The 26,885-nt window shown below is 42.4% G+C and overlaps 1 protein-coding gene across 3 annotated transcripts in view; it reads right to left on the bottom strand.

Annotated features, from left to right (window-relative positions):
- Positions 1 to 1,921: 1,921 nt before the first annotated feature.
- cadm1b (cell adhesion molecule 1b) overlaps positions 1,922 to 26,885 on the bottom strand; it is a gene marked incomplete at its 5' end in the record, with an annotated part of 137,624 nt that continues 112,660 nt past the window's right edge. For 2 of the 3 annotated variants that reach the window (XM_080771830.1, XM_080771831.1), the window contains 3 exons: positions 1,922 to 2,093; positions 2,863 to 2,991; positions 19,453 to 19,503. In XM_080771830.1, the coding sequence (XP_080627956.1) occupies positions 1,975 to 2,093; positions 2,863 to 2,991; positions 19,453 to 19,503 (299 nt within the window). In that variant the 3' untranslated portion in view covers positions 1,922 to 1,974. The remainder of the gene's footprint in view (positions 2,094 to 2,862; positions 2,992 to 19,452; positions 19,504 to 26,885) is intronic. The other variant, XM_080771832.1, reaches the window with a different exon arrangement.

Here is a 26,885-nt window from a genome sequence, read left to right as displayed (position 1 = left end):
ACAAAAATTGAAAAGTTATCTTCATCAGTGCACATAGTTGCATAGCCCCAAATAACATACTAGGGTTGTACTCAGTCTGTGGTAGAGCGAAGAACTGGGAAAGGGAGGTGGCTCTGCTTGGATGCTGCAGGTTTGAGGCATTTACTGTATGGGGTCCAGAAAACGTGTGCAGCATTATCAATTCTAGACCGCTTACCGATTTTGTCCGATATTTTTGCAACATTTTCTAATTAGTTTGAAAAGTTATTTATGTCCTATTCAAAAGCGTTGAGGTTGTAGATCTGCTTTTTTTTATTCTGAATAATAATGAATTGCCCAAAATGTAGGGACAGAGGTTGAAAGTGGTATATAATAAAGTGATAAATCGGTCAGGCTCTAATCATCAGGGCCTCCATTCGGCACCACAACCCAGGATGGCCCAGAATACCAGTAATGCATGCGCTGGTCCTTTTGAAGAGAGCCCTACAGTCCCGTCGCCTGCTTCAGTGGCTGTGACATTTGTCTCGTGGGCACTGATACACTTCTAGGCCTCAGTTACAATAAAAAAATAGTGTCTGCTCTTAACCAACTATATTTGCACATGATAATGATGATGATGATCGGTGCATGTGTTTAGTTAGACATACCAACAGTCAGACACACCATGAGTCAGACACCCTCCCCAAACCTAACCCTAATGTCACAGGTGATTTTTAACCTGCAGCACAGATTAGTTTTAACCCACCACGCATGTCGGGAGCCACAGGTGATTGACTGTAGGACTGTTGGTAGTGTATGTCTAACCAACATATGCACCCCTGATGATGATGATGATTATTATTATTATAAGATCATTTTAATTTCACAATAAGCTAAATTATTATTATTCTTTTAGGGGTAAAAAGATCACACATGTGAAGTGAGCAGTGCCTTTTATCATGATGATGATGTATGCCACATGGCGTCACAGGGGGAGGGGTGGACAGACATACAAAGCCACATGATTATTTTGCCATTGACTTCAATGCTCAAAAATAAATGTATAATATATATAATATATTATACTGTCTGGAGTGGATATGTGCATGAATCACACTGAAAACGGGTGCACATGTTTTTTCATACAGCTACATCTGACAGAAAATGTCTGCATGGGGAAACGCAGAACAACGTGTGTGTGACGCATTAGTGTAAAAAATTGGATACATAATGGCCCCAGGTGTTGCTTGCTGTTAGGAGCACAGACATCCATGGTACTTCACTTTACGCGATGTGATGAATTTGGGGATGAAGATGGTTAAATAAGTCTCCACATAACCGAACCTGATCTCAAAGATCCAGGTGAGCCACATCAATCCAATACAATCAAGACAGGCATCTATGTACAGAATCGAGGGATTGCAGATTTAGAATTGGCAGGAATGTCTGATTTTGAGAAAAGTGTTTGTTGATTTTGTTTCTGAAAATACCGAAATGCACAGCATGGACCCAGTGGTTTCCGGTAGGTAGTGCTTCTATGAGCCCTCGTACAATAGCTATTGGCAAGCTGAAGCACACAGACACACCATGCCATTTTGTCTTCGAAAAGCCAACTGAAAGGATCAGGTGGAGGACACAGACAAAGTCGACACGCATGGGAAAGAAAAGGAAAAAAAGAAAAGAAAACCCACAACTAAAGAAATAGAACAAGGCACAAAATTGTCTGTAAAATAATTGAACTGTACAGATCGGCCCCAGCAGTCCAGGAAGGGTTGAAGATAGGAGAACCGATGACATTTCACACCGCAAAGCTTGGTTCTAGTCCTCTGGTCCACTACATCTTCATTCCTTCTTCTCAGCTCTGTGCCCCGCTACCACACAAGTTCCACGCTCCGTTTGTAACACCCCCACCCACCCGCCCGCCCACACCCACAGCCCCCACACACCACCCACCCACTCAGTTAGATCTAGCGATCCTACAGGTCCTCCCACCACCCCTCTCCTGGCCTCTCCGGATTATATGTAATATTCCTTCTTCTCATCCGAGGTGTTGTGCCCGCCCTCTGCGTTGATAATGGCAGTATCTGCGTCCGCTGCGTCGTCTGCCCCTTTGGCCTCATGCGTGAAGTAGGTGCCTGAACAGGAAGAGATACAAATTAGTAGTGCGAGGGTTCATGGTCACAAATTCTGCCAACCCCCAATTTGAAATTTCACTGCTCAACACCGTGCAGTGAAGTATAAATCATGCTTTTAAAGTGCACATAACTGAAATTAAAAAGGGGCTGAACACATTCATTATCATCCAGGGGTTTATACTAGTTATTATTGGGATCAATGGACCAATAGTAAAAAAAAAAATTGCTCGTGATTTTAATAATCCAATCAAATTACTATTATCAAATGATATCGAGATAAGAGATAAGTGTTTTCTCTTATCTCAGTAAGAGTGCTCTCGACCATTCATAAATGTGTTCTTGCATAAGTGAAAAACAAAAATAAGAAAGCTTTGTTTAATCCAAGATCAGAACAAAAAAAGAGAATTTGTTCTTATATCGCTTCTTGAATGAGGCCCATTGTCCCTCCCTATTCTACTCTCTGCTTAAAGGGACACTCCACCCTTTTTGCAAAAAACGATATGTTAATGACTGAGAACATTTAAAAAAACTTGTCTGGGGTCTTTACTGTGTAATGTGGTTTTAGATATATTTAGCAATGTCCATGATGTCATGTACACTGGGCTCACTTCCTTCCTGGACTACAATTCCCATAATGCTTTGGTGCACTGTTCCTCCTCTTGGATAGGGGGAGGGCTGTTTTACTGAGAGAACATGTAGTCAAAACAAAAGTGTAAAAACCAGACCTGTATTATGTGTCATATTTTGAAGTATACTGTTGGCCTTTTACCTTTGTGTCTTGCAAAGTACCGTCCAAGAACTATGAGTGCACAGAGGATGGCGAACATCACTACTGCAACCACCCCTCCGATGACGGCGTGGTCGATTTTCTGTGGTGCCCCCTCGCCAGCTCTGGAATCTGAAAGTCACAATAACAAGAACTATCATCAATAAGCCCTTTCATCCATTCACTCATTGAACACTGCCACGTACAGGCCTTGAATAGTAAATACACTGTAAACGGGTCATTACATCAACAATGCTCAAAGGACTGCAAATGATTTTAGCCTAACCTAAGCTTCTGGAAAAGAAAATAGGTTATCACAATAGGAAATCACAAACCGGTTGACCCACCGACTTCACATTCGACACACACATTCCACACCCCCACAGGGAGTGCAGTGCCCGGTATCGAGTCGGTCGGACCCACGCTTCTCCAGAACCACCACAAAAGGCTCTGCTCAGGCTCTGCCAATGGGCCTAATGAGGCCAACTCCTTTCACCTGGGCCAGGCTCTGCCAGTGGGCCTAATGAGGCCAACTCCTTTCACCTGGGCCAGGCTCTGCCAGTGGGCCTAATGAGGCCAACTCCTTTCACCTGGGCCAGGCTCTGCCAGTGGGCCTAATGAGGCCAACTCCTTTCAGCTGTGCAATTTCCAGCCTCTGCCTCAGCCAATAGAGGCTCAACCAATCAGGCTCTGCCAGTGGGCAGAATTGATTGCCAAATCCCCTTTCATACACACAGGCACAGAGGCACATACACAGATCTCCATGTGGGACACCGGCTGACGGGTGCTATGACAACATATATCAACGTATATCATTAGGTTCCCAAGTTGCATCGTTCCCAAGTAGGCCGGTGACCAACTGCGATGGGCACGTACAGGTCTAGTTTAAACAATTTTATAAAGCAACACCACTTGTGCTTGCCATGTGCCTATATACAGTACTGAGTGCAGGTACTGTACATGGCCTAGACAGCGAGCTAAACTTCAAAGGTTCAAGTATTTTAGTGGAATCCTTTTTGTGAAACTAAACCAGACGTCTGCATGCAGTCTAAGTGACAGCAGACTGCTGGGCGAGCGCAGACGCTTTGGCATGGGGGGTCAGATCAACATATGGAATGAATTCTGTACTGGCCATATAGCGTGTCTTGAGTGTACAGGGTTAGATGCCAGACACAATGTGAATATGCCTCCTCCCCGCTATGATATCGGGGAGTAAGCAAGAGTAAATCCAAAACCAGGCTCAAGGCTTGGGAACTGAAGGTGCGTTCAAATTTGAAGATATTAAGTCCACCGTTCGCTCCAGCTCACTCTTTTTTTAAAGATTTATTTAATGATAATGCAAATATTATTCAAAACATTTAAATTATTCAAAACAACGAATTACAGAATCATGATTTTCTTTTTTTGCAAAAAAAACCCAGCAAACCCCCCCGCCCACCCACCCCCCAGAAAGGTAAACTACATAGCTCTCATTACTCTGTATTGTCCACAACACCATTTGACAATATCAACTCAGATAAATAAATAAAAATAACAATATAAATAAAACAATCAACCCAGAGGAGATATTGAACCTCAAAGAACCTACCCCATATCTTTTCAAAAGTAGCAGGCTTTCTCCTTACATTGTACAGTATCTTTTCAAGAGTACAGTATGATGAAAGCTCATTCACGTGAAGGTGAGTTTTCAGATTTCAACTCCAGCTCACCGGGCGGTCATGCAAGATCTGTAGCTGAGCTGTCTTCCCCCTCGCTCGAGTGGTGGATTATATATTATTGATATAATAAAAAGTACACAGTAATTTAACATTGGGGGTGTAACCATTATGGACCCGCTCATTACATTTTGTGGTCTCGAAACACAAGCAGCGCAACGCATTGTGAGCTTGTAGATCAGCTATTATGGCTACTGCGATAGTGTGTGCGTCACAGTGCATGTGTTCACGATAACGCACGTAACGTTGTGGGCTTGTGATGGCTGCTAATTCCCCCGTCCGGGTTTACCCTAACTCTATGGGGTGGACTGGGACTCAAAAACCCCTGTTGTAGCCGGCTATTTGTCCTTTTTTTAATGGATATAAATAGCGATTTTTTTCCCTTAAAGGCCAACGGTTAATTTGCCGGCAAGGCCTGACGGTTACCGGTTAATAAAATGTCTCCATTTGGCCAGCAATACTTTGGCATGGGGGGTCAGATCAACATATGGAATGAATTCTGTACTGGCCATAGTGTGTCTTGAGTCTACAGGGTTTAATGTGGTCAGATCAACACATGGAAAGTCAGGTCAGCTCCATATAGAGATCAAAGGGTGGCAGTGTCTTGAGTGTATAGTAGTGATGTGCAGGTCGGCTGCCGCACGCGGCCCGCGAAAACAAAAAGTAGCCTATAACGATTGGCTTTTCAACACCCAGCAAGTCCAGTCCATTCAATTGCTTTGGAGAGAAAGAGGGGAGGGAGGGGGCAGGGACGTGCAGAGGGAATTTGAAGGGCAGGCAGCTGGAATTCGAGGCACCTTTTATATTTATTTTACATTTTTATCCAGATTTAGAGGAATATCTAATTTTAAACACTAGGAAATGACCCAACCAGTCTGCCCTGTAGCCCAAATTACTGGTTATTAAGGATCACATAATTGCATTCCTGTCAGTCAGAAAGTTTGTGTGGTTGGAAACATTGGACTACTGTATGAAAAACACAGCGGAGGTCGCTCGTTATGAGAGAGAGAGAGACACGAGAGCCTCTCTACAAGCTCACAACGCGTCGCCTGCGGCGTGTTGTGAGCTTGTAGATCTGCTATAATTCTGTGTGTGCGCACTGTGCACACCTGAATAGCACTGCACTCAATTAAGAAAGATTTGGTGCAGATGTGCTCATTGCGCTGATGGCGGTCAGCTTCAGAGCCTCCGAACAGAGAGGGCACTTTTCTCCAATGGTCAAAAGGGCAGGGGCTAAAGCGCCCTTTCATAAGCAACACATTGATGAACAACAGAACAAGCTGATTGTTTCAGCAGGAGTAGAAGACAGTAGACACAGGAGGGCACCGGAATGCTTTTTTTCTCCTTTTTTGGGAGGGGGCCCCGCCCCGCCCGATAATTGCGCTGAAAACCTTGACCCGTCCACCTGCCCCGCGGGACCTGCGGCCAACGGGCCGGCCCACGCAGAACTAGTGTATAGGGTTTGATGAGGGCCCAGTTAGGGCCTGGACTTCATTTTCGGGCCTGTTGAGAGCTCTAGTTTTCGCCGGCTGCCGGGCACGTTTGGGCAGGCCCGTCTAGAGTCTAAATGGGCATGTGTATCAGTCAAAAGGGAGACATCGAAGAGGAAGGATGGATGAGGAAGGATCAACATAATGGAATGTCAGAACAGGTCGGCTCCATATATGGAGATCTAAGGGTTTGAGGATTGAGATCAGATGTAGAGTTACTGGACAATATTGATGACATCAGGGATCTCTATATATGGGCATTCCCATGTATGGGCTTAATATTGATGACATCAGGGATCTCCATCCCTGATGATGTCACGTGATGCAACATGCCTGGGCCCTGGGGTGACCAACCAACCACGATTTCATAGTAAATGCGACCTGCAGTCTCAATAAATACAAGAATAAAGTTATAGAAATAAATGAATGCATGTTCATTCCCTAAGTCCCTAATTGATGGCTAGACCATCTAGAATAGAATATTCATTTCAGATGGTCTGTAGAGAATAACATTAACATTATTCATTGTAGCTGTAGAGCACTTTTGAGTTCTTATATATAATGGTACCATTCAATATGTGCATGTCATACAGCATGTACAGTACAGTTACCAATAATACTTCAAATGGATGCTTCAATCCACATCGGGCTGATAATGCTCTGAATGGTGCCTCAACTGAACAGAATGTGTAATGCTGCTGTCGAGTGGAAAGAACAGTATAGGGCTCTTTGATCCAGATCTCTTTTGTGTTCTTTGGCTATGAATTTCATCCATTTTAATTTCATAGCACAGTTTTACACTGCAATACAAGACTGTGATCTGTTTTTAATGTCTAATGTCTAATATAAATAAATGCAAAAAACCATGGCATTCCCAAAGAAAACCTCCATACTGAATTAACTAAATTGGGAGCTAAATACCATAACCTGAGCTCCTGCAAATGGGTGGCTTTGGGAAATGGTTTAAGGCAGATCTATTACAATGATCCACTAGACAGCTTCTACAATTTAAACAGAGAGTCCACAAAACTGTAATACATTGTGCTATAAGAGGCAATATCTAGACATTCTCGACTTCAATCATCAGAAGTAGACAGAAAACTGGAGATAAATCGGAGCGCAGTGTCTCCACACAAAGAAATACGTTGCAGCCTCAGGTGTCAAAGACTGTCATTGTCCACCATTTAGCCAGATTTATCTGTCCACCACAAAAGAATGAGGCACAATTTGAAGACTTTAAAGTCTCTACTCTCTAGCCTCTGAATAGTTCAAAAGCATTTATCAATAGCCCATATCTGTGCACTTTAGAGTGACAGAGGGGAGGGGAGAGAATGTGCTGGTCTTTGCTGCACGAGAGAGCAGCTCAATTCTCCATCAATCTCTCAAATCATGCTCTGAACTTGAACATTTTGATAAAAGACAAATGGTGGGTGCAGATTTTCTTTACAGTGCAAAATTAACTTTTAATCTGTTTACTGTACGACATGTGTGACAGACAGACATACAGTACAGTAGTGCACGCACGCACACAGTCAACAGAAAGATGTGGTGAACTTGTGGATGAGTGGTCTTTGCTTTGTGCCAGTATTAGCACCTGGCGGTGGTGCTAATGAAACACGAACACACACACACACACACACACACACACACACACACACACACACACACACACACACACACACACACACACCGCAGACCCTGAGGACATACCCTGTAAAATATGATCTGATGTGTCAATGAATCTGATTTTAAGAAGTCTTAAGATTGGCTTTTCAGTTGCTAAAACAGTTACCCGCAGCAGAAACACTGAATGCATCTATCTGTGGCTTCTGTAACAGTGTTATGTTTCGTGGGGCCCTCGTGTTTATTGATGATGTACATTCATCAACCTCTAGCAGGGCTGGGAGATATGACTTACTTCAGATCAAAAATGAGTGGTTAATCAGTCTAATCGATTTAGTCGATTATATAAAATCCATCCAAATTATTTTATGTCGATTCATTGAAATAAAAACATTAAAAAAACCTGCTTCTCACTTAATCAACATGAATAACATTAAGTCTGTGAGAGGTTCTAAAGGTATCAATACATTTCCAGTTAAATGCCCACAATGTTTAGTTGTTGTGGTAAGAGTGCAACTGCAACTAGAACTATCAGTTTTCAATTAAAAGCTAATTATACAACAGCCTTCATATCCTTAAATCTTAAACTGCATTTCTGTGGATATCTAGTCTCCATAGTCCTGACACAGCGCTGCTCACTGTGCAAGGCGTGTTGACATGCCCACACCTCAGTCCCGACAGGATGTGCACAGCCGTGGGGATTTATGGGGAAATAAAGAGGATTTGCAACCGATTCACGACTCTGTCCCGCGGTGAGATCTACTCCACTGAACTACGTTGCCACATGCTTTATGGTTCCTCCTAGCTGTCTCTACTCTGTACAACAATGACTAATTGCAGTGCAGGCCCTGCAAGAATCAGACATACTGTCAGACTAGCAGCCAGCTGCCTATTCTTTGCCAGTTTTGGACATATTAACTACTGTACTACTGTAGGCCTACATGAGCAATGAGCACTCACATGAATATACACATGCGTGTGTGTCTGTGTGTGTATGTGCACGGGTTCCTACATTAAGTGCCATTAAGGACATAATTTGGTTCCCACTTTGGTGTAGTTTTTGTCGCTGTGTATTTGCACTACGTGAAATTTGTCCTCTGCATTTACCCATCCTATAACTACTAGGAGCAGTGAGCGCTATTAGTACAGCACTCAATGAGCAGTTAGGGGCTACATGTCTTGCTCAGGGACTCTTTGATACATAGACCGGAGCTGGGACGTGATTTGGGGACCTTCTGTTTCTCAGGCTGCCTCTCTACCCGCTCAGTTATGGTTGCCCTTACTGCTACTAGGCCTACTGCAGTGCCACTATCAGAGGAGGAGGAGGAGGAGGTGGAGGATGATGATGATGGCATAATGTTTCTTTTCTACCACTCAATCTTGCATGCATGTGTGAAACACTCAAAACACATCACACAACGCGTGCAAAGACACACACACACACACACACACACACACACACACACACACACACACTTCAATTTACAGATGCAATTGCATGCAATTGAAACGATTCTTCTCTTGCATTGATGGAGGAACACATTCACAGACATGGTTCCTTTACATTTTCCTTTTCCAGGCAGTGGTTAGTGAAGGTGGAGGTTGCTATAAAATGTGGTCAAGCATTAATTATCAATAGTCATTCGATAGCACTGAATTGCAAACGTTTGTTTCAGTAGCAGTTTGCAAAGGCAACGGGTAATCTGTTGAACATTGTTGATCTCGGGAGCGAGAGTGTGAGTGTGAGTGTGTAATCCACGTAACTCGAGGATTTCAACACACGCGTTTCACATGAGTGCAGTGCCCGGCCTGGACCTAATGAGCCTATGTACATCCCCCCCCCACACACACACACACACGCGCGCGCTCACACCTACAACGACCTGCCCAGGATAGGGCCACTAGGGTTTGTGTGGTGATTAAACAAACAAGCTAAAGTGCTGTAGAAGAGTAAGTCTGCACTTCACTGCACCTTTCTAAGGAGATCGACAAAAAAGGACCTCTACCCAAAAGCCAGCACTGCTGTCTTTTGAGGTCCTTTTTTGGTGCAGCCTCGCTCTCTTTTCACAACAAGGTTCTCACATTCTAACAGAAATCTCAGTCCTGCTACGAGGATTAAGTGCTTTGGGTTTTCAATGAATTTTAAACCGTGTGAAAACACGGTGATGGTCTTTTTCGGATTACAGTTTTCAGAATCACATAATTCTATAAAGTATACTTCCGAAACGTTTTGGTCAATCTAGAGAGATATTTGTATTATTATTTAAATGTCTAAATGAAAAAACATTAAAATATTTATATATCGGGACTGATGCGCTTGATCTCTGTACCTAAAAAGCAGATCCAATTCATCGCCAAACTATAATAAATATATTTCTCATTTTATATTCAATAAATATCTATTCCATCCATTCTTGAGTTGTCCTGTTCATTAAAGGAGAGACGCTGAGACAATATAGAGCAGGGGTCGGCGACCTTAGGCACCAAAGAGGGTGATCACTGGCACACTGGTGAGAGAGAGGATTTTTGGTTTGATTTTCTAGTCAAATAAATGTGCCTCACATTTCTATGTAATTGCATCCTGCACATTATTTCTACATTCATTTTAATTCTGAACTCCGACTTTTGGAAGTTTTGATCATTAAAATTAATGTTGATATGGCACACAAAAAATGTTACAGAGCCCTGATACATGTACATAGATGTGTATAGATCTTTACATTTAATGTCTCTGTACAGTATGTCTGAGTATGACCCATTGACCCCTGCAGCTGATTGGGTCGCATTCAGGGCACGCACGCACACACGCAAGCACGCACGCACACAGGGTGTGTGAATTAAGATTCGTGTCCACCACAATCTTTTTTTTTTTAATGCCCAGACGGTTTTGGTGACCACCTGACCTGTTACCGTAATTAGAATCCGCTGTGCTTAAATCAACAACTGTGCTCAATACTTGACCATTGGCTCTGTACTTGGAGGTCTTCTCTTTTTCCCTCTGAACCAGAGCTCTGAAAATAGCAGATCTACAAGCTCACAATGCATTGCAGGCTTCTAGTACTGCTATTTTCCCCCTCAGAAAGATCACACAAAGATTTATCTGTAGCAACTCTGAGGACCCCTTAGGCTTAGGTGTCCCAGACCCCCTGTTGAAGAGCCATGCTGTAAATAAAAAGTATTGTGATAATGTACAGTTTTATATTCACTGTTTACAGTGTAAACGGTGAATATAAAATTGTACATTATCACAATATTGGTCTGAAAATTCACAAATGGATATTCTTCCAAAACTGTTCACCCCTAGTGGGGTCGCTCTGCTATTAGTGTGACGCTTCCAAATGAGTTGGTCTCCTCTGGAGTCCCATTAGTTGGTCGGTTCTGTCAGCCCACCAGAGGCTGGTTCTGTCAGCCCACCAGAGGCCAGTCCCATTAGTTGGTCGGTTCTGTCAGCCCACCAGAGGCCAACATTCCTGCACTCCTTCCCCTCATGCCGTTCCCAGGGATTGAGTTGGCAAACTTTCTGTAACTGCTTTATTACTATTCTAACCTCCTGTCGGCTCCCTCCTGCCTCCCATGCAGATCTACATGCAGGGATACATTTGTAAATACAAATAAAAACCATCACCATTATGAACATTATGATGCCTTATACACATGTACCCAGACCTCCATGCCCCAGGCACAGACACTGACAGCCAGGCAGGGACCAGGGGCATCACCCTGGGTCCTCTGCCCGGCCGAGAGTGCCCACGCCCGGCCACGGACCACCGGGAGTCTCCGGGGGGACCAGTGCCTTGCGCACCGTCGTGTGTGTGTGCGTGCAATTTTGAGTTTTGACAAATATATCAAACATGCAGTGAATCAAATATGAAACACTTCAGACAGCCTACATTTCCCCAAAAGACAATGCAAGACAACACACACGCACACCTCCAGTAAGTACACCACCCTGTTTACATAGTTTCAACATGTATATGCTATGTTCAAACTTGTATTTAAACAGAAGCTGCAAGCATATGATTTCATGCCAGATGATGCTTGAGGGATGAATTAATAATACAGTTGCAAGAGGGACAAAGAAGTTACTCTATTGTGCTGCTTTCCTCAGCAAACAAACGTCAGATATTGGCAGGATTCAAGCCTATCTCTCTGTAAACCAGTGGTTCCCAAAGTGAATCCTTGAGGGAGTTCCAGGGGGTCCCCAGCTAAATGATAGTTTGGAAATGGACCCTTATGGGTCTGTAACAAATGGAACTAAATGGAGCCTAACGGGTCCAGTGGGTCCACACTCTCAGAGTTAAATTAACATTGATTTTACAATATAAATTGGGGTCTCAGTGATAGAAATGCCATTAAATGGAGGTCCGTAGCCTAATGAACATCAAATTGGCTCCTAGAGCCGTACAAATCTTCTGTTTTAGGGGGTCCCTGGCATACTTTTTCAAATGGGGGTACGCAGGCTAATCAGTGTCAATTTGGGGGTCCTTGACCTGAAAAACTTTGGGAAACACTGCTGTAAACTATTGACTTTGACAAAGATTGCTACAGTGCGAGCTTATTTTTTCAATATAACATCCATTATACGTTTACTACTACTAGAAAACCTTACCCTCACGTGTATCATTAACATTTTAAGTACACCATTTGAGGAATTAAGAGTAATTACCCCCCTCTCGATTTATTTATATACATACTTGAAATACACTGGGGTTTCTCTCCTTTTGCCTTTTGTAATTCTTTCAACTATCTTCAAATTGAACATATTTTAATGTGACAATTTAATTGGCCTCAGGAGAAAGGGAGGTTTCTTCCACCCCAGCCCAGCATCATGTTAAAAGACTATTCCACTGTATTGTTTTGTTGTATGGGTTAGTTCTCGGTGTGCTCTATTTACCAAATTAATTCTGTAGAGCCTCATCATCAGGCTTCAAATTATAATATAAAATGTATTGCTTTTACCACTGACTTTCACATACGTTTTATCAACATGGATGACATCACACAAAGATGGCCGGTAGCCTACTTACCACAAAACGGCAATTAACGTAATAACTTGTTGTGCAGCAGAGAGCAAAAACACACCACAAATTGCACTGAAGCTAGTGATTTGTTGACCTACACACCTACAGTAATTACTTGCTATTAATGGCCAAACTTTGGTCAGGGAGGCAATGTGTTATTAGACTCTGTGGCTCTAGTTTGAGAGTGGTTGTTAATATTCAGCACAATTGAGCTGCTTTGGAAGATAATATTATGACAATTCAATTCAATTCTGCACCAATAGAGGGACCTACACATAAGAACCCTGCTTTTATGGCATTTTATTTTTCCATTTCAATATTGTTCTGTGCATCCAATTCAGCCAAAATAGTTCTCAAAATAAAGCGGAAGAGGGACATAACTTGTTTGCTGGTTAGAAGACCTGACGTAACTCGCTCATCCCTTCGATTCCCCTGGTTTGCGGAAGTAATTTCTCTATGGAGAATAACATGGAGTGATCTTAATATCGTCTACTATAAGCGCTGTGGTCAAAAAATAAACAAGCTGTCTCTGCGTTATTGTCAGGGAGGTGTCTCTGTATCGTTTGCAACAGTCAGTCCCTCATTATGATACAGTCTGTTTCTAGCGAAAATGTAACTAATTCAGTAGCAGTAACATTATAGCGTTTTTCTCTGTCAGTTGATCATTGTCACAAGTTGCCACTTTGTATTTCCTGGCTCTCTCCCCCATTTTCCATTTGAAGCACAGTTATGCCACCAGGAGCCCCGAGTCATTCAATGTTCCAGTTATAAGTGCTGAATTTGGTCGCCTAATGGCTCTAAATGGTGTTGGTATGTCAGTGTGGTCCAGGCTGACGGTATAATGGCCGGGGCACAGGTTTTCAAAGTGGAAGCTGCGTCCAGCGGGCACCATGGGGGGTGTAATTTGAGAGGAGACGTGTTCTAAATCCTGACAGTTTTCTGAAAAACCATATGTTTTGTCAGTCGTTCTCAAAACAGCCTTTTCATGTCAAGGGCCCTAAAAAAACTGACCCCCACCAGAAGCAAACATTTGAGTTAAAAACGTTCGCTCTGAAAGAATATATACTCAATGATTTGCGCCACATTTTCACGATTTTTCAAAAATAGCAGACCTACAAGCTCGTAGCGTGGCACTTGGTGCCGCGCTATGAGCTTGTAGATCACCTATGAGCTTGAGCTTGTAGATCACCTACATTTGTGTGTTGACAAATTGTTTAATGACTCACAGTAGATAAATATGCCAGTTATACTGCTCATCACATCCTCTTGTTTTGTCATGTTGTACTTTGTCTTTGCCATCTGCAATTCATCTTTGGTACGGTCAGCTCTGATTACTTCCAGCTGGACTCTGACTTGTCTACGTGTCTAAATATGACGATGGTTATAATATATATATATATAGTTGCATCGTTGCCCGTTGGCCGGTGGCCAACGGGCACGTACAGGTCTAGTAGCTGTAATGAATCAAACTTGCACAATGTCAGCGGAACATCAAGAACTCTACATCCACAACAACAGTTTAGGCTCACAATACAGATGGGAGATTTTGTTAGATCCTTAGTGGAACTCTTGAATATAGTGCAGCGTTATTACAGTGTCAAGTGCCTCAAATTAGAGGCCTACTGTATGCCTATGTCTTGTTTTTTCTTCAGCTTGTGTACGTTTATGTGAACCATGCATTACATTGTTCAGATGTCCAGTTTGAACGTCCCCCCCCCTCTCTCTCTCTCTTATGCAATAACGGCAGCTTCTCTGATTTGGAAATTGCAACAGTTCATACTGCAATTGATAACTAGGGTATCACCTACTCTACAACCAACTCATCATTTAAGTGTATACTCTATATACTGCACAGCCACAGTGTGTGGGAATGTTAATCTATCAATAAAGACCATACTGGCAATAAAGACCATTCTGTAGCAACCCCACAAAAGACCCACCAGCATGGTGTCAGAAGGGGAGCGCTGTTTTTGCTTGGGGTGACAGCTAAAGGCCTCGACAGAGTCCGTTTTGGCTTGAGTTGGGGGTGAGAGAAAACACACAATACATGCAAGGTTATTAGTGTCCATACAGAGTCCCCTGCGTTGCTATTGTTGAGTTGCGTCGCTATTGTTGACTTGCATGGGTCTATAATGTGCAATTAACTATTAATCCACTAGATGGCTGTCAAAATAGTAGCCTCGATGATATGCAAGTTTGCAACACTGTGACTGAAGGCTTTTGACAAAATAGGAGCTAGGAGCAGAGGAGGGGAAAAAAAGCCTTGCTCTGCTGCCAAAGGTCGCCAGGGGTACTTTTCTCTGCTTGCATCTACGAACACTGCTTGCATTGCGTTGGATTGGGGGTTGTTCCCAGGTTGACGGACGACATAAGGGATGGACGGACTGGATGCGCGAAATTTCTCTCCCCCTCCGTTGCTCAGTGCTTTCTGCGTCGATTACGTTCAGCACTGTGAAGCACTTATAGTGAGGACACACTTAGCCAATAAGCGCAAGGGCACGCTTAACGAAAGGAGGGGGTATTGTAGCAAGTAAGCAACCCGCCCAAAACTGCTCCGCCAATCGAGCTCATCTCTAATTGCGCAGCGGGTTGCTAGCATGGTTGTCCGGTGTCTGATCCCAGTTCGGGGCATTATTCTGAAGTGCATATTATGTGGGCCACACACAGATGCTTAATGTCTTTCATTGTTTTCCGGGCACATCCTTGTGCATTGGCAGCACAAGGATGAGGACTGCTTGTTGGTATTCAGACAGCCAGCAATGGGAAAATCGCTCCCAAATTTTTTTTGTCTCTCTGACACATTTAGGGGCCACAATCTGCATTCAAAGATTTTCCTAGAAGCTTTGTCATTGGTCGATTTGCCTGTCTACAAAGCTTCTAGGAACATTCTTTGAAAGCAAAAGAAATTTAAAATTGGTCATTCAAATGTTGACCTTTTTCTGGCAATTGGAGTTTTAGGATATATACATACAAGTACCTGATGTATCTTAACAGCAATTATTTCTTGTAGCCTAAGATCTGAAGATCCATAATGCCCCTTCCAGTCCAGTCCAGACAATCATACTGTACACATATCTTATCCTCGCCTCCTGTTGCCAGGAAGGGTGATGGGGTTACGTGAGGCTTAACCGGGATATGATGTCCCTGCTTCGGATCACATCTGAGCTTCTGACGAGCTGGAGCTTTATAGCTATAGGCTCCCTTTATTCCCCATGAGCTGGAGAATCAGGCTACATCCTAGATCCTCGGCCCAATGAAAACATGACTGCTGGCACAATACTAACCACTAACACAACTTCTTTAGCTTTTTTCTTTCTTTTTTGGCAGCAAAACATGTCATAGATATATGGCATAGCCTACATATTTTATGTGATGGTATACTGAAGTGTTGAGGCAAAAAACCATCCAAGTCCATAATAAGGGGTCAGGACAGATAGCACTTTTTGGGGAGGGGTCAGAATAAATCATGGACTTAAATGCTCAATCAATTATAATGCAATATACTACAGCACAGCCACATTCAGAAAGGGGTTGCATACAGCACGTAATAACTGATCAAAAACACAATAGCAAAAGATTTCTATTTAATTCAAGGTAACTGGATAAAATATTAAAGTTCAGTGATTGAAATATATGTCGGTCAACATTGCTATTGTATTTTACAATTGTTATTGACCATTAAAACAAAACAATGAGAACTTTAAGCACATAAATGATTGTTACAGAATCTACTTGTCTTCTCCTTGTTAATACAAACTAAAATCTTAGAAAACATCCTTTAATTCCAAAATGACAGATGCAACTAAATGGGAGATGAACAGCTTACCGTGGCATTTTCTCCTACTTACTAGAAAACCACCGTTAAGTCTAAGAGAGCTGCTCTTTTACACCAGTTGCTAGGCTACACCAAGAAGGGCTAAAGAAAGCCTATCAAGTGAAAATTCTACGGACTGTGAAAGGATCACATTGTACATTAAAAGCTATATTCCATATTAACTCCAAGACGAAAGAAAAGAAAGCAGTGTACAACACAACAACTTTCACTGAAACGCACAAGTACATACCACATGCAGGACCTGCAGCTAGTGTGGATCACTGAGTGAGAACTTGGAAGATGTGCCTGTTCATTCAGGTGGAAGAAACCCTTTGCAGTTTCACTATAGAACTATATGCCTCAATGAAGCAGAGATTTCATGATCACACAGGTCTTGAAAACAGTCACCTCTACGATGACAGCCCTCTGCTGATGGTGCCAGCAACTTACAGGACCAAGTGGTTATAAGGAACGAGAAAGTACAGTGTGCAGTGTCAGTGTGTCCTTTGTGGGAAGAGCAAAATGCCACACTGTGCAGTTATGCTGATTAGGGTAGTATAGTGGAAAGCGATCCATTGCAGGCCAGGTTAACATTGCCCCTGTGACAAGGTATTTAGAAAAGTAGTGAACTGCAAGAAAGCTCAATTACATCCTCCCAGCATGTAGCTCATAAATCACCATAAATCCTCTTTCAAGCCTGCCTTTTCCTTACCATAAATTATTATGGTAAGGAAACAGAGGAAGCTGCAGTGCTGTGTAACTCTGAATGCTTATAGAACACATGTAAGTTTTCCAACTCTGTTGTTACTGTTACTCGTAATAGTTTACTAATTGCTTGCTTATATTTTTTCTGATGTTGCCACAACCCACAAATGCTATATGGTGCTTGGGTGGCGCTGTGGTAAAGGCAGTGACGGCACAGAAATGTGTGTGGGGAGGACTCAGTCGGCATAATGACAAAATTGGGCAGAAAAATGGGGTAAAAAATATATATATATAGAAAAGATATGTATGACAAGAGTTTTGTCATAATGACATCTGTCATACATATTTTAACAAGTATCCAGCTTTTCTCTAGCATATCGTTGCTGTCGGGCAGAAACCTCATTTTTCAATTTGTTGTTTTCATAAATGAATGCTCTGCTTCATCGTACAAGTCGCAAAACAGTAGTGAAAATAGCAGATCTACAAGCTCACAGTAGCCTCGGTCCCAGGCTTACTCATCTGCGAAGAGAAAAGCCTGGTCACAATATAAGGTAGAAGTGTCGGTCCGGAACATCCGTCAGATGTATATCCCCCGGATATTTGTTTTGACCAATCACAACAGATTTGTAAACTGTCAACATCATTTCCTTGAGCTGTGCTTCCGCCAAAATCCCGCTACTCCTACTTCCGCCAAATTTCAGCAATGCACTGTACAGCGTATTTATTGTGCCCAGTGTGAGCTCACAGTGCATCGCAATGGCGAGGAGACATCCTCTGACTGGCTGAGCTGGAGGAAAGGGATGCTCTGGTTGTGGTCAGAATATACCCAGTATCTTGATTGTTGGTGACATTCTCATTCCTATTACCCCCTACTCACAGTACTGAGGCACTATTAGTCAGACGATCGGAGATCTCCGCCTACTAACATCTGGTGACATATACATTTGATGTAGGGGTTAGAACTGGATGGAATTTTTCATGGTATCAGGATTGGTTTTCAAAGCTGTAGCCTGTAGGCATAGATTTGTTACCAGCCGGTCGGCTGTTCTAGTACATACAATGAATGGACATTGCCATGTAAATGTCAAGTCAAAGGACCATACTGGTGTTAGTAGCCTATTTTTGTTTTTGTTAAAATCTGGCGCATAGTTTGGATCCCAAATTACTTATTTATTAGATATTGTTTATGTTTCGTCGCTATTAAGAAACATTATAGAATGTGCCTGTTTTCAGCATTAACTCATTGTATTGTTAAAAGCCTTCTTTAGACTATAATTTGACATTGAAATGCAGCGCTTGTAAGGAGCTGTTTTTCTGGGCATATTAAAATGGTGCTAAACAGCTATATTACTGTAGAGTAATACAGTGATTTTGCATAACTTAAAACGCCATACTGATTTTACAAAAGCGCGAATTGCCTATAACTGGCAACTTCAAAGTCTCGTAGAGTTTTTCCCATGCTATTTCAATGTGAAATAATGGCAGTGAATGATGTTTATTCTTTTTACTTTACCAGATTTTCTCAATTATACAGTACACTACATGAACTTGCGTACAGACTGGTATGGACGTTAAAGACATATTCAAATGTCAACAACCAGGTCTGCCACTTTGTTGATCTTAAGCGGTGCTGTTGGAATAATGGTGCTTTTTATATTTATGATTCATTTTGAATTATTATTGTAGGTGTGAGCTGAATCGAGGTACAACATTATTGTGCTTCAATGTGAGATAAAAAAAAGATACACTGCACATTAACTGCCTTTCATTTGTTTCATAGATCTCTGAGAAAATAGTTATTGATGTTCTCAGACCTGCAAAGATGTTATTATGTGACTGGCATTTGTATGTAGGGGGAGATGTAAAGGGAATTATAATATGACGGATGGACCGGTTGAGATACGGCTGCAGATGCTGATAAGATAGCTGAGCAGCAAAGCAGAGTGGCTACATTTTTCCAGATCAAACGTGTGAGAGGAAAGGGGCCATGACAGGTGTCCCTGACAGCCTAGGGCTGGCTGTCCGCGACTGTCTGATTAAGGCTGGCTCTCTGCAGTCTCTCATAGAATCTCTGCATGCGCATACCTGATTACACACACACACACACACACACACACGCACGTGCATGCACACACACCATCACGTGCACACGCCACAGGCACACGCTCACACACACACACACACAAATGATTGGCGAGAGGGACAGTAGTGGGGGCATACAGTACCTTGGATGTTGTCGGGATTGGTGGTGGGTGTGGGGATAGTAGTGGGAGCATCTAGATGGGGAAAATAAAAAAAATAAAAAAAAGAACATGTATAAGAAATAAGGAAAGACAAGAGTTAAGAAAAAGAGACAACGGTCACTGAAGATGAGGTGCAAGTAAGTGTAGCTATCAGTGTACAATACGTTCAAATATTAGTAGTGTCATATTTTAGGGTGCATTAGTGTTTGGTTTTGATGCACGCACGCACGTGCAGACACACACACACACACACACACACACACACACACACACACACACACACACACACACACACACACACAGTATGTTGTGTGTATATATACAGTATACCGGTGTATATATATTTATAAAGCGCCTTTATCCAAGGCGCTTTACATTCATGTGCATTACATTCACCCATTTACCCATTCATACACCGATTGCGGCGGAAGCCATGCAAGGTACCAACCAGCACATCTGTAGCAATTTGGGGTTCAGTCGCCCCACAGTATACACACACATTATAAACTATAGCAGCATTCTGCTGTTAGTAGGCTACATGGTTTAGGACTGACTAACCCCCACACAACATAATGAGAAAGAGAAAATGGAGGCCAATCCAGGTACCCAACGTTACCAAGCAGCTTGAGCACTTATATGTCTGTCTGTGGTTCAGGGAAAGACAGCAAGTCCCTGCTGGATGAGAATCACAGCAGGGGAAATTGGCTGGCTGTCTCTATGCCTTTACTGTCTACACTTCCATCATAAGACCACAGTATGGGACCACACACTTCCAAACTAATGATAAAACATCAAGGACAGCATAATGTTGCCAACGGGGACAACTATGGTGGGGGCCTGGTGGTGGTGGTAGTGGTGTGGGAGTATCGGGAACAAATTCTCGCCTGACAGTATTTGAAGAGGAGGGTGCGCTCGATTTCTTTCCCTGTGACCGAAGGCAGTCTGATAGCTGAAATGTCAGTGTCTGGGAGAGGGGAATTGGCCAATCAGGGAAGAAGATCTTCACAAAGTCCTGGATAGGATGTGGCACATATAATAGCCAGGCGAACAAGAATTCTCCATGGGCAATTTCCAGGCTCGATGACTCTGGGCTCAACATTATGAGAACTGAAATATCATATGAGTGTATTACGGAGGGGCTATATTTTCAGGGAGCATTTGTACCTGTGTGGAATTCGAAATGAGATTTTTTAACCAGTGAAACAATGTAGGAGACATTGTTAATCTACGCCTGCTCAAACCTGACTGCAGATACAGAGCTTTTTGCTTATATTTTGCATATGTTGCTTATCTCTAGGCTAATGTGTCCTGTAAAAATAAATATCAATGTTATATAAATACATTCACTGTACATACATACAGTACTGTACATACATACGTATACATACATACATACGCTATATTCACGCGCACACAAGCACAGACACACGCACGCACACACACACTTTAGTAGACCTTGTTAATCAGCGTGATATTTTCAGTGCAGCTTTTCATTAAAACTAATTAGTGCACTTGAGAGATACTTGTGTAACCCTATCTGAACCCGAATTTCAAGGCTACAAACCTCAGATGAGTTGTGGGAATCGCAGACTTTATGACTATAGGAAACGTGCGGGCCAAAGAGTCAACTGCAGTGTAAACCACAGAACTATAAAGGCAGTATTGTTCCTCTGCCAACAGGCAGTAGGTGTGAGTTATAGCACCAGGTCAGAACAGGGCTGTTACTCCTACACCTTGACACCGCCAAGGGGCACCACTCACAGTTTGCTGTAAAGTACAGAACAAGTAGAATATCCTCTTTCTCAGCCATTTGATGAACCAAATACAATATAGGCAAAGCAATAAAGCGGGATTCAAATTGACATGGATTTACACTCCCACATTTGGTGAAAGTGATTAATCTTCATCACAAAGGACTTATATTATGACAGTAGTGGGAGAGCAAAGAAAGTGAATAATTCACAATGTTTCTATCGATATTGATAACGAAAAATATGTATCTGGGGCCAACACTGAACATATCTGAACAAGCTGTGGTGTAGGATATTGCTGGGTAAACAATGCACATCCAAAGGAAGAAAATGTTTAGACGGATCACAGGTGCTGCATACATTACAACACACAATACTAACAAGAGCCAAGCCAGCTTATATTAAGAGATTATGTTTGATAATGGGAGCAGGATTTGGCGGGAATGGGAGGGCCTTTCTCTTTAATCATGCACAAATGCACCTAAACTGGAGCATATGGTTATCATGTTAAGACCAACCCATGTTTATAAACACACTAATTAAGCTATACTGTAGCCAGAATGATTGGTCTGGGAAAACAAATCCTCATATGGACCACAACATGATCTCATCTGGCATTTAATCCTCTGGAAAATAGGAATGGCGATATCAACATAATTACACACTGTTATTAGCACCTTTTTACCAATCTCCTGTGTCTCATTACAACAAAATAAATTATCAGGGCCTCCAACACTAATACACCAGAGATTCAGAGCTTAATGGGAAGCGGTACAATCGGTGGATAGGTGGTTTGTTCTACAGGAATAGTGTAAATCACATCACACACAATCACACACAACTCCTAAGATTGGTAATCCAGCTAGCTAAATATACATTGTATAAGGGGCTCACATTTCCCTGAGCAGTAAACATGATGCACAGATGTAAAGCACATTTGCTAATGAATACAGTACAGTATATAGTTTAAATTTCAGTCCTGCATCATGCAGTCTGTGTGTGCAGTACAGTATAATTCAAACAGCAGATATCATGTATAACTTTTCTAATCTTTCTGTATAATTCTCAATGATTCTATTTTATCTAAAGAGGAAATACTTTTCTAAAAACCTAAACGCATTCATTGCACTAAAGACAGACGAGCAGTTCCTCGGATATGGGAATATGGATATGGCAATTTAGCCATGGCAGCCTTTATGTCTTACTGGCGTGCTATTTGCCAGCATACAGTATGTGTCGTCCTTTTAGTTTGGAAGCGATCATTAGGGGTCCATGAGGAACAAGCAGATGCCATCATCTGCCTGGCAGAGCACGATGACGAATAACCCTGGAACAGCCGAGTTATGAGTGTCACAGGAAACCTCTGTCACATGTGAAAAGGTCTGATGGTGCGATAACATTTAAGGCACACTACAGGCTGGATTATCGTGTGTGTGTGTGTGTGTGTGTGTGTGTGTGTGTGCGCGCGCGCACATGTACCTTCATGCTCGCTGAAGGATGGACCCTTCTGATTTGGCTGATTCCATGGCCTTTCCTCCAGCCCCACCTTTAGGCCAAAATGTATTTATACTTGCACACAAACCCTTATCCCTACATCAATCAGTGCAAGATAAAGGGCTGCAACCTTGCTGTGTAAATAACTCAACATGTCAAACATGGGCAGAAATCAGCTGCAAAAACAATGTTTGGGCAAGAAACAAAAAAAAAAAAAATCTAGTGAACTTTGACAGTTCTCAGTATGGCTGAGTACCAACGAGGACAAGACCTGCCAGCAGCACCTGCCATATTCTCATCCAATTTCTTCACCGCACTGTCAGGAAATCCCAGTGGGAGTACCATTCTGTTTGCCAGTAAAGTTCCTTGTTGACATTACATTTATTTATTTATTAAATAAATGTGTGTGTTGATCAAATATCACTCTCTTTGTGAATAAAGACATCTGGTATGTGCTAAACACATTATTGCCATCATTCATCATCATTGCATCTCTATATCCAATCTAAACTAAAGCCATTCTTTACACTGCTGTCCTTACTCCTTGGTCAAATGCACTAGGTATAGTAGAAGGAATTATGAAAATCTTCAGTTCAGTCAGATAACTCACAAATATATTTAACCAATATTAATAAACTGAGAATACAAGTGTGCATAATAATATTTATCTTGCCGTTCGGCTCTGCTACATTTTCTCCCTGCTCGGCACAATTAAACACCATCATTAAACATTAAGAGCAGGGAGATGGATGTACAATAACAACCCCTCATGGGTAACAGAAATACCAGAGCCCACCCCGGTGGTGGTGGGAGCAAACATTGCATAACAACAACCAGGAGTCCAGGAACCATTATGCAGAAGGAAGGCAGGAAGAATGCATGCAGTGAGCTTAAATACCCTGACCAATATTGGTCAGCTGACTGCCACATCAGCATATGACATGTGGGTCTTGCAAACACTGTACGCACCCACATAGTAATGCAGCATATTAACCCCTCAAGTATATGCATGCGCTCTTGAGCATAGCATGAAGCCGCTAGAGCAGTGATACTCAACCTCAGGCCCGCGGGCCACATCAGGCCCGCGGGACCATTATGACTGGCCCACCAATGAAAATCTAAAAAAAAGAAGAAAAAAAAATCTGGAAAATGAAATAAAAATAAATAAATCTGAATGAAGTTATCTTTAATTACATTATTATAAGTAATACTATTAGAGTTGTACTATTACTCGAACGAAAATAAAAGCTTGCATGGGGGGGGAGATGCAATGCAAATGAAAGACATATACTGTGTATCCCTATTCCCTGACATAATTTTATAGCTAAACGGACAGAATTCTATTTTATTTGAATGATGAAACCCATCTGCCATTAATAGTTGGAAATGGAAATGGAAATTGCGGAAATTGCAGAAATTGTAATTGCGGAAATGGTGGAAATGGAAATTGCGGAAATGCGGAAATGGAAATTGCGGGAATGGTAATTGTGGAAATTGCGGAAATTGCTCTTCACTTATAGCTATCTATTTTCAGGTAGATTGTTTTATTTTACTCAGTCAGCCATATCACTACTCATTTTTTTTCATGAAAAAGGTCATAGCTGGGTAATCTATTTTCAGGCAAATTGTGTTTATTGTATTTTATTTTACTCAGCCATAACAATTTATTTTCTGTTAACCAACTTGCTGGCTGGCAGGCAGGCAGACAGCTACTCATAGACAGGCAGACAGACAGACAGCTACTCATGGAGAATTGGACAGGCAGGCAGTCAGACAGCTACTCATAGACAGGCAGACAGACAGCTACTCATGGAGAATTGGACAGGCAGGCAGACAGCTACTCATGGACAATTGGACAGGCAGGAAGGCAGACAGCTACTCATAGACAGACATACAGCTACTCATGGACAATTGGACAGGCAGGAAGGCAGACAGCTACTCATAGACAGACAGACAGCTACTCATAGACAATTGGGCAGGCAGGCAGACAGCTACTCATAGACAGACAGACAGCTACTCATGGACAATTGGACAGGCAGGAAGGCAGACAGCTACTCATAGACAGACATACAGCTACTCATGGACAATTGGACAGGCAGGAAGGCAGACAGCTACTCATAGACAGACAGACAGCTACTCATAGACAATTGGGCAGGCAGGCAGACAGCTACTCATAGACAGACAGACAGCTACTCATGGACAATTGGACAGGCAGGAAGGCAGACAGCTACTCATAGACAGGCAGACAGACAGCTACTCATGGACAATTAGGCAGGCAGGCAGACAGCTACTCATAGACAGGCAGACAGACAGCTACTCATGGACAATTAGGCAGGCAGGCAGACAGCTACTCAGACAGGCAGACAGACAGCTACTCATGGACAATTGGACAGGCAGGCAGGCAGACAGACAGCTACTCATAGACAGGCAGGCAGACAGCTACTCATAGACAGGCAGACAGTAAGACAGCTACTCATTGACAGACAGACAAATAACTACTCATGGACAGACAGACAGGCAGGCAGGCAGGCAGGCAGGCAAAGAGCTACTCATGTTATGTTATTATGTTATTATAACAGCTACTCATGTTATGTGCAATAATTTGTGCAGTTATGGAAACAGCTCTTTGTGTTTATGCAAGAAAATGTAACACATTTATTTATTTACATATTGTGTGCATGCACATTGTACTTTGATACATTTTGCGAAAATAAAGCAATTGAAAGAGAGAAGTTATCAAGTATCATTAATGTCGTAATTTTATCTACTGGCCCCTGGCCCCTTGCCATTTTTGTAATGTGGCCCACAGGTAAATCTATTTGAGTATCCCTGCGCTAGAGTATATCTGACTGAACTAACTCTGCAAGCTACGTATCATATACAAATCACAGTGAAAGTGATGTGGACTTATAAATGGGTTCTCTCAAGAAACTTTCAAGTTTTGTGTCCTTATAAGTGCAACTGTAATACATGGAATTTGAACCCGGCTCTCCCGCATGGAATGCAAGAGAGAATGCTTCTTGGCCTTCTTTGCCAGTGGAGTCGTACTTTCTGCAGTAGATTGGTAGACATTTTATTAGTCTCTCTCATTGTCCTGTCATTTGTCGAACTGTTTTGTTTTCTGTAGGCCTAACTATCAAATCCTTCACCAGCTGTTGTCCCTCTCGCTGCTGACCATTCAAGCCTACTAGCGATTTTATTAGCAAGTTATCTCTCTCACATTTAAAGTAATTGTCTGTTACTTGAATGAATGCAATTGACTGTTCACAGTCCAACTTCCACGTGCTGTTGTGGAACCGTACAAGATGGTACAAACACCATATCAGCCCTGGCTTTTCTCCGTTGTGCTGAGGGTCAGAATTACTTTTACCCAACTTTTCTCTGGCTTGAAATTGTCACACAGAAATCAGACCTGTGCATCGCTGCTCCACCAGTAAGTGTGCCTGATAGCTAAATATGTCTAATCTTCCGTTTTCTTATTGAAGCAAATCACTAGAACCCCAGAGTCCTTTTATAATGTCACCAGATGTGCCACAGATGCATAATGTTATCCCTGAAACTTTTCAAGATAAATGCTTTTTTATCTAAAAAAAATGTTTCTAAAATCAGAGCAATTCCCTCCATTGATGTATTTAAATACGTTTTGATACACTTTTTCCAGTTATACATCTTAAATACAGCTTACCACCAGTAAGACGCCTGAGGGCAAGAAGCGCCACGTGCACGCATCCGCCTGGGTAACAACAGCTGCTGGGCGAGCGCTGTAGCTTTGGAATGGGGGGTCGGTCAGATCAACATATCCACCTGGGTGACAGCAGACTGCTGGGCGAGCGCTGGCGCTTTGGCATGGGGGATCAGATCAACATATGGAATGAATTCTGTACTGGCCATATAAGGAGTGTGTCTTGAATGGAATGTCAGAACAGGTCAGCTCCATATATGGAGATCTAAGGGTGGCAGTGGGGGCAGTGCCTTGAGTGTACAGGGTTTGGCTCAGGTAGGGCCGGGCCTTAATTTTCGGACCTGTTGAGAACTCTATGATGCACATTTTGGCTCATGTTGGCTTTGAGCTTTTTGGCTCCTATACATATCTACCTATGACACATGCCAAAAAATATATACAACAAATAATGCATGAATACATTACATTTCTACCAGAAATATACAGAA

The sequence above is a fragment of the Protomyctophum bolini genome, assembly GCF_963924005.1.
Source record: "Protomyctophum bolini genome assembly, chromosome: 9".
Taxonomy (NCBI): Eukaryota; Metazoa; Chordata; class Actinopteri; order Myctophiformes; family Myctophidae; genus Protomyctophum; species Protomyctophum bolini.
Note: the sequence above shows the minus strand (reverse complement) of the source record. Positions and strands in the feature narration are given on the sequence as shown.